General features: G+C 50.0%; 1 protein-coding gene across 2 annotated transcripts in view; it reads right to left on the bottom strand.

Annotated features, from left to right (window-relative positions):
* The window catches only part of CD99L2 (CD99 molecule like 2), a 29502-nt gene extending 21394 nt beyond the window's left edge, over window positions 1–8108 (bottom strand). The window contains exon 1 of one of the 2 annotated variants that reach the window (XM_087728331.1): window positions 7790–8108. In XM_087728331.1, the coding sequence (XP_087584457.1) occupies window positions 7790–7856 (67 nt within the window). In that variant the 5' untranslated portion in view covers window positions 7857–8108. The remainder of the gene's footprint in view (window positions 1–7789) is intronic. The other variant, XM_087728332.1, reaches the window with a different exon arrangement.
* Between the last annotated feature and the right edge of the window lie 1115 nt (window positions 8109–9223).

Consider the following 9223-nt stretch of genomic DNA (forward strand, 5'->3'; position numbering starts at 1 on the left):
TTTAGTTGAGCAGATTCTTATGCTTAAGCCTGAACAACAGGGTGGATAAAAATCAATGATTTAAAAAAAAAAATCAGATTTTTTAAATTTTAAATCAGATTTCTAAAATTTTAAATTGAATTTTTTTATTTAAATCAGATTTTTTAAATTTTAAATCAGATTTTTTTAAAATTTAAGTTGGATTTTTTTATTTAAATCAGATTTTTTTTTATTGCATTCATTTGAATAAAATGCTTTTGGGGTAAAAATCTATCTAAAGGTAGTTTTCTGTTTGAGATACATTAATAACTTAGTTTATTCGGCATTAAACGGAGCTTAGTTGTGTGGCATGAGGCTATATTTCCATTTCTGAGTCCAAGCTCTGCAAGCCAAATAGGAAAACCTTCATTTTGTTTGCAAATAATAATATTAAGGATTCTAACTGCCAACATTGAAAGAGCACCTGTCACTCCAGGCCCATCCTGGCAGCGCCTGTTAGCGGCATCCACTCACCTGCTGCCCGCCACGCCCCTCTCCTTGGTGTGTCCCTGAGGCACCACCAGCCGCCCCATTAAAGTGAACGGGAGGGTCGGTGAGTCGACAGTGGGTCAGAGGAGGAGCCGCTGAGGCACAGAGATGGTAGCTGCTCTTTTAAAATTACGATTTAAATCGACTTGATTTAAATCAAGGCTTTTTTACTAGAGGTTTCAGTCATGATTTAGATTGACTTGATTTCAATCAAATCCGCTCTGCTGAACCACCTGACTTCTGAATTGCAACGTAAGGTGCGGTCCATTGGCGCCTGACGATGCCTTCGCCACAGTCGGAGGTGGAATTCAGCCGGTTCGCCCAAACGGATGGGAATCGCGGGTGGGGGGGGGGGGGCTGCCCACCCTCCCTGGCTCTGTGCCGTCCTATTTAGGCACGTTTGAGAGGCCGACCATACGCACGGAAGGCGCACACAGGAGCAAAGTGTGTGCGTGGAAGGGGCTCGTGTGCCTGTGGAGTGAGTGGGGGGCGTGGAGTGAGCCGGTGGTAGCAAAATGTGAGACCCCCTGCTGGCCACGGGGACTAGAGCAGTGTTTCTCAACCTTGGCCACTTGAAGATGTCCGGACTTCAACTCCCAGAATTCCCCAGCCAGCATTCGCTGGCTGGGGAATTCTGGGAGTTGAAGTCCGGACATCTTCAAGTGGCCAAGGTTGAGAAACACTGTCCTAACCACTGCTGGGGAATTCTGGGAGTTGAAGTCCGGACATCTTCAAGTGGCCAAGGTTGAGAAACACTGGACTAGCGTGATCTTCTGCCTTCAGCATCTCTCTCGATCTCTGCTGCCCCGCACAGTGGCCTGATTAGTTGACCCGGGCAGATGGGATGACCTTACAGCTCGGGTGACCCTGCCCGGAATATCTCCTCTTGGCACTCAATCCCAAGGTTCTTCGCTCATCCCGCTTAGGAACCAAGGTGAGACAGGCCCTGGAGAGGGGTGCCAAATGCCCTCCGATTCGGCTATAAATTTAGATTGGAATCAGTTCGGCCTCCGGTGTGTGGCTAGAAAAGGCCGGACCCCTGTGGCGAATGGGAGGGCTTAGAGGCCGTTAAGCCTTAATTAATGAAAACATCAACTGATCCCTCTGCCCTTTGGCTGAACCGTGATTGGGGAATTAACTTTAACAATGAAATGGGGCACTACCACTTTTCAGGTAGAGAAGAGAAGGGGAGTGCACCCCCTCCCAACAATATCATCCTATCCACACCCACCCACCCTTTATTCCTGTGTCTGAACTCCTCTCCGGCGTAAATGAACAAATGTTCCTCTCTGGGTGTCTCTGCGCAGTTAAAAGTGGCCACGTTTGTCTGGTTAATTTCTGAAAACGGTTTGATGGGGCGAAAGAATCAGGGTGGACCAACATAAAAAAAACACACACACACACACAGACACGAAGAGAAAACCAACCCAAATGGAGAAGATTTAGGTCAAACCCTAAATCTGGATTATGTCTCCCTTGTAGGGATGAACAGATTTATTTATTTTTTACTTCAATTAAAAAAAAATGACTGTGGAGTGTTTGGGTTTAGTAGAGTTTTACAAACAAGGGTTGAGTCACCCATTTCTTTGTTAGATTTATCTTCTGGCTCTCTGAGGAGCCGGAGGCACAAGATTTGACAGATTTACAGATTAACAGAGTTGGAAGGGACCTTGGAAGTCATCTAGTCCAGCAGTCACCAACTTGGGGTCTGCGAGAAAATTTTGGTGTTCCGCAGAACAATTATTTGCATTTTTTAATATTGCACTAAATCGGGGGTCCCCAAACTACGGCCCCTGGGCCAGATAAGTGGAATGAATGCTTGTGTTGCTGCAGAGAGTCTCCCCTTTTGGGGTCTTTTTATGGGGGGCAGAAATTCCGACTTGGGGTCTGCTTCAGCCTCCTGGTGGGGGGCTTTGGGCGAAGGCTGGAGGGAAGAGCCGCTGGTGGCGAAGAGCCGGAGGGCCTCGTTCCAGTGGGACTGCATCCTGGCCTGGAACTGGCTGACCATCTCAGCCCGCTGAGCCTCCAGGCGCCGGCACCTGGCCTTGCACTCCCGCAGGTCTTCCCTCTGCTTGGAAAGCCTATGCTCCTAGTCCTCAGTGAGGTGCTTCTGCTGAGCCTCCTTCTCGGCCAGATCCAATTTGAACGGAGCTGTTTTGCCAACTCTTTTTCCTGGTGGCTGCTCTGCTCCAGCAACTGCCTCCTGTTGGAGCCCCAAGGAGCCTGGGCGGGCAGGGAAGGGTGGCTGGAGGGGCGAGTAGAGACTGGTGAGACGCCCCTCGACATGAGTGACATCGAGTTGGCCACGCCCACCCAGTCACATGACCACCTTGCCACACCAACCCAGCCAGTCATTAGGGAGATCCTACTAGTGGTCTGTGGTATTTAAAAGTATGCATTAAGGGGCCCCTGAGGTCTAAAAGGCTGGGGGCCCCTGATCTGGTCCAACCCCCGCCCCAAGCATTTCTGACCGTCCAGTCTCTTCTTGAAAGCCTCCAGTGATGAAGCTCCCACAACCTCCGAAGGCAACTTCTGCTCCACGGGTGTGATGTGGCATCTATTTTTCCCCACCACCCAGTGAAGTAGGATAGGATAGGCAATATTGACCGATCCATAACTGAGAGAGATGTGGATTTCCTTGGTTCTTCTCAATGTTTTAACCTCTACTGATGTAGCTGCATGGAAAATCAGATGAATTCAATAAGTCAACATATATTTTTTTTAAAAAAAAACCTTTGTAAGACAAACACCAGCCATTCTCCTGCAAAAGGCGGCCTTTCCATGATTGGGGGCCACCACCAAGTAGGTCCTGATTTTGAATCTAAGCCTCTAAACCAGATTTCCTTTTGATCTTCACATCATCCATGAGATGAGGTGTGCCAAATTCTTCAACATCCTCTGTCCGGCCAAAAAAAGGAAAAAAAACCCTAGAACAACGGGGCTGGACGATGACAGCAGACAAAAGAGGATTTGCAATATCACTGAACAGACCCATCCGAATGGAATGTGACGGACGGTTATTGTTTAAGACCTTATAAACTAATCTCCCAAATTGCCTTCATAGCAAATTAGGTGGCCAGGGCTTCTGAAAGAATTGTGTAATCGTTCGTTTCCGGGGAGAGTTTCAAACACATTGTATTTCTTTTCTTTTTTTTGTCTGTTTCCACGCCACCTGGAAAGCTGGCTCCTGGTGGGGGGGGGGGGAGATGGCTATTAAAATAGCAACACGTTTAAAAAGCAAGCAATAAAAGAATTGTTGGGATAAGACGTAAGACGATAATGTTTGATGAAATATGATATAGAATAGAATAGAATAGAATAACAGTGTTGGAAGGGACCTTGGAGGTCTTCTAGTCCAACCCCCTGCCTAGCAGGATCCTGGAAAATAACCCCAATGGTCAGGGGGGAAAGATTAGGCAATTCCATTTAGCCAGCTGGAATTTTTTTGGTCTATTTCAATTGTTTGGACTATTCTGTATACAATAAATACCCCAGACATAAATAATAGGCAGTAAACAAATGAAAGGTGAATTCTTCCCCCTTCTCTTTTCAATCTTCTTCTTGTTCTTGGTCTCCTTCTCTTCTTCCTTCTCTTCCTTCTCTTCCTTCCTTCCTCTTCCTTCTTCATCACCATGTATTCCTGTCTTACCATTGTCCAAAACGTTGGTGCCACCAGAAACTACCTGAGAAGTCAGATCGACCAATAATCAAACCCTTTCCACTGATCCATCATTTTTTCAATCCAGACTGTACAGCGAATATATTTCAAATGGCATCTTCTTGGTGTAAAGCTCTTCCTTTCGAATTATTGTTGTTGTTGTTGTTGTTGTTGTTATGCTTTATTCATTAAACATGAAAGTCAAGTAAACATTTATAGATGCGTCACAAATCCCATTGACTGGTGCTAATGGTTTGCTGCCAGCATCCTAGGGATCAACCAAGGACCTTCTTAAAATGTGCGATGCTCCGAGTAGGACAGTTTTTTGCAGTTCCGCTGGTGTTATTGCAGGAATTTCTTGATGTGTTTTATAAAATTCCTGGACATGGTGCCAAGTGCCCCGATGACAATGGGTATCACGGTTACATGCTTCATCCATAGCCGTGTAGTTTGCGATCTTTCGTGATTTTTCCTAGTTCTTTTTCTTCGACTTCCTGGCATCTCCAGGAACAGCGATATCAATCAACGGTACACTTTGGCCCTTGACAACCCTGATATCTGGCGTGTTGTGCTCCGAATGACGATCCGTTCATATTTGAAAGTCCCACAAGATCTTCACCTTCTCATTTTCGATACCTTATTCCACTTTAGGTTCCCATGACTTTCTGGATACGGGTAAATCATATTTTTTACATAATGACCAGTGGATTAATTTAGCAACTCGGTCGTGTCTAGCTTTGTAATCAGTTTGTGCAATTTTGCTGCATTCATATATGTGAATGGGGAACAGTTTCGACTTTGTTATTGCAAAGTCGGCAGTTTGGGTTGTCGGTGGATTTTTGTATCTTCGCTTTCATGGCCTGAGTTTGCAGTCCTTGTTCTTGAGCAGCCAGTATGAAACCTTCCGTTTCTTTCTGGATGGTTCCCATCTTAAGCCATGTCCATGTCAAGTTGTGGTCACATTTTCCTTCGATGTTTTTCGAGTGCTGTCCATGCGAAGCTTTGGTTTTCCATTTATTTAATCTGTCATCCAGCTGTTTTTCCTTATATGCTGCCTTTGTTTCTGTTGTTTTTATGCTGTTCTCTGTTTTCACAGCCTGCAGCAATTTTTCTGTACTTTGGTTCACATAATCATTCAAACTTCATTTTTCTTCTTCTACAGTTTGATGGATTTGCAATAGCCCCCTATTTTTCTCGGCAGGTACAACCTGTCGATGTCACTTTGTGGATGTAAAGTGTGGTACATATTCAATTATTATTGAATTATTACATACAATTATACATTATTATTATTGTTGTTGTTGTTGTTATCATCATCATCGTCGTCGTCAGCCAGATGTTGAGTCTGGGTTTGGCATTTTTGTCTACCAATTGAGTCCTTACCAAAGACTTGGGATAGGCAAATCTGGATGTTTGACGATGTTATACATATCGTCACAGGATGGAAGCCGTTCCAAATAAAGCCGCCTTCTGCAATTGACTGGTGGCAAATTTGTCAATGCCACTCGTGGTGTTCAAGTGGTGCTCCAGTTGTTTTGGGACTGCACCCAAGGTGCCTAATTGCTATTGGTGCTACTATCCTTGTTTGCCTTTGCCATCGTCGTTCTATTTCTTTGTATTTTGTTATCTTCTCCAGTTCTTCCTTTTCTATTCTGCCGTCTCCAAGCTCTGCCACATCCACGATCCAGATTGTTTTCCTCTTTCTTATAGACAACTGCTAAGTCCCATCTGCCTGGATTCTGAAGTCCCACAACAATTTAACTTCTTCATTTCCTATGACTTTCTCTGTTTCATGGTCCCACCAGTCCTTGCTTACAGGCAGATGATATTTCTTGCAAATCTTCCAATGCACCATTGTTGCTAGTTTGGCATGCTGCTGCCCGTAATCTATTATTATTGTTGTTGTTGTTACTATTATTGTTATTATTATTACCTATGCAGCTCTTGTTTTCATATGGCATTTCCTCCACTCACACACACCCAAATTTTCCAAAATTTTGATTTGATGATTCCCTTGGAGAAGTTATTTCCCTTTTCCTTCTTCCTTATTTTTTCTTCCCCCCTCGCCATCTTTATCTTCTCCAAATTCCCCTCCCCCCCAAAAAAAAATTAAATAAACCCACCCTCTTGTGTTCTTGCTGCATCCCTGGCCACCCTTGATGGAGGCATGGACCTGGCGTGGCATCCTTACGGAAGGCATGGCAACCTGAACCTGGAGAAATGCCCCTTGCTTGCAGCCAACAGACAAGGGGAGAGAGGGGGGTGTGACCGCCTGAGATGCACTGCAGGCTTCTCCCCCCTTTCCAGGCAGCAATTTTTCACCCAGGCTGCACATGGAAAAGACTGCAGGATAAGGCAGGTCCCCCCCCCAAAAAAAAATCTATTCTTCAACAATAGCCAGCCTCCCCCTCTTTTGCAGCTTGCACGGAAGGACCCGTCCTCTTCCACCAATAAGCGAAATCTCTCTTTCCACAGCCAGAAAACCCAGCTCCCCAAATGGCATCCCCACCACCCCGTTAAAACAAGCATCGAACCCAGAACGCGGATCCTATTTTGGCCACAGGGAGAAGCCTCCCCCCTCCCCCCCAAATCAGTGCCTTCTCTCCGGAGGAGCCTTTCCTTCCTCCCCTCCCCAAGCTAGGGGGGACCCGCCCCCACCTCCTGCCAAGCTCAGGAAGGGGTTCTCTATTGTTCTCCTGGAAGGTTCCGAGGGAAGGGAGTGGGAGATACGGCAAGCGGGGCGGGCATGAAAATGGTATCGGAACCAGGCTGCTTCGGTTTCTGCAAAGGCGAACCCGTGTCTGTCTTTGTGTCTGTGTGTGTGTGTGAGAGAGCGAGAGAGAGACGGAGCCCTTTTCATTTTCCCAAAGTGAGGGTGGGGGGGGATCCCACCGGGACTGCGCTACACCCACAGCCGAGGATACCGGAGGCTTCCTGGCTACCGCGGCCCCTCCGGGATTGGGGAGAGCAGGCTGAGCAACCTGGCGGCGGAGGGAGGGAGGGAGGGGGGCGTCACGCCCTTCCTCCCCTCTTCTCCCCCGCCCCAACCAGGTCTTAACAGGTCCTCTCTCCTTCCAACCCCCCCCCTCTTTTCCCCCCCTTCGAGGCGGCGGCAAATCCAACCCCCCCCCCTTTGCAGAGAAGCTGCGACAATGCGCCATGCCTCGCCCCCCCCAACTCAGCTCCATCGGGCCACAATGGAGTTAAAGGTGGGGAGGGGGCTACAGGGCCTCGGCCAGCGGGGAAAAGCCGCCTCCCAACCCACCCACCCACAAATCCCTCGCAGGCCCGCTGCGCCCTTCCCGAGACCCCCACCCAACGGGCTTTCTTTCAAGGGTCTCTGGGGAGGGAAGATCCTCTTGCCGATCTCTCTTTCTCCCCCCCCCCCATCCATCCATCCCCGCCAGGCCTAATGGCAGCCCCCCCCTCTCTCTCCTGGGTGTGGGGGGGCGGGGGATCATGCGCAATGATGCACCAGCCCAACCCAGCTGGGGATGCCACCGATCTGCCCCCCCCCCCGCAGTCCCGCCACCCACCCCGGGGAGAAGAGCCTCCAAGGGGGCGCGGGGCACAAAGGCGAGCGCGGGCGCCAGGTTGCAGCAGGGGCGACCCGGGCAGGCTTACCTCGGCCGCTCAGGGCGAGGGCGAGGAGGAGGGCGAGGGCCAGCAGGCGAGGGGGCGTCCCGGCCATCTCTCTCTCTCTCTCTTCCCCGGGGGGGTCGCGCGGGGCGCTTCTGGGCGAGCGGGGCGGCGGCGGCGGCGGCGAGCCTCTTCCTCGGCTGGAGAGGGACGGAGGCGGCGGGAGAAGCGGCGGCGGGAGGAGGAGGAGGAGGAGGAGCGCGCCGGCCGGGCACGCGTGGAAGGGGCGGGACACGGCGTGGGCTCCGAACGGGCGGAGCGGCGAAACCTGCGGCTCGGCTGCGCGCTCGGGACCCTCCGCTTGCTGGAGCGCTCCGGGCCGGGCCAGCTGGGAGGGAGGGAGGGAGGGAGGGGGAGGGAAGAGGGGGAGGCCCTTGCAACGGCCCCGCCCCTCCCGCCCCCCACTCTTACTCCTGCCCCCCGTCTCGCCTTTCGCCCGGCGCTGCCTTCCTTACCCGCTTCTGCAAGGGGCGCCCGCGGGTTTCACGCCCCGCCTGGCTTTACGGAGTAACCGAGGTGGAAGGGACCCTGGAGATCTTCTAGTCCACCCCCCCACCCTCAAGCAGGTAACCCTACACCACTTGAGACAAAGGGTTATCCAACATCTTCTTTAAAACTTCCACTGTTGGAGCATTCACAACTTCTGGAGGCAACTTCTGTTCCACTGATTAAATGTTCTGACTGTCAGGAAATTTCTTCTTAGTTCTAAATTGCTTCCCTCTCCTTCGTTAATTTCCACCCATTGCTTCTTGTCCTGCCTTCAGGGGCTTTGAGCCCCTCTTCTTTGGGGCAGCCCCTCAAATACTGGAACTCTGCTCTCCTACCACCCCAGCAGGCATGGTCGCGCTCTTGACCCTCGAAGGGGAGAATCAGCACCCCGTAGGGTTGGTATCATGACCGAGATGGATGGAAGGAACCAGGGGAGGGGAGGGGAGGAACAAAGGAAAAGGGAGGAACGAAGGAGGGAGGGAGGCCTGGATTTTTTGGCACCCTTGGAAGGTGGAATGAAAAAAGTTAGTGGGGCTCCAGAGGTCATCTAGATGGGCCTCTTGAGGGAGAAGTCAGCCTTAGACTGGCAGCTTGGGGAGTGATGCCCCCCATGGTTAGATTGTCTGGGATTTGTGGCTGTTCTTCCTGGCTTTCTCCTGCCTTAATGGAGCTGCTGATGGCAGAACAGAGAACAAAGCTGTGGAAAAGGAGTTTGCCCCCAGGGTTGGTCTTAGGGCAGATCCTCAAACACAGTCTCAACTGTGGCGACTTTAAGACATTAAAGGGCTTCATCTCCCACAATTCCCCAGCCGGCCATAATGGAAGCATCTGCAGGAGTCTCACCAACTGGACCATGGTGAGCAAGAGAAAAAAAATAAATCACCAATTTCCAAACTCAGAGACAAAACCACACTGTGCAAAACCACACAG

Source organism: Thamnophis sirtalis, unplaced genomic scaffold, assembly GCF_051295495.1.
Source record: "Thamnophis sirtalis isolate CommonGarterSnake01/CBP01778 unplaced genomic scaffold, rThaSir2_p1.2 scaffold_13, whole genome shotgun sequence".
Classification (NCBI taxonomy): domain Eukaryota; kingdom Metazoa; phylum Chordata; class Lepidosauria; order Squamata; family Natricidae; genus Thamnophis; species Thamnophis sirtalis.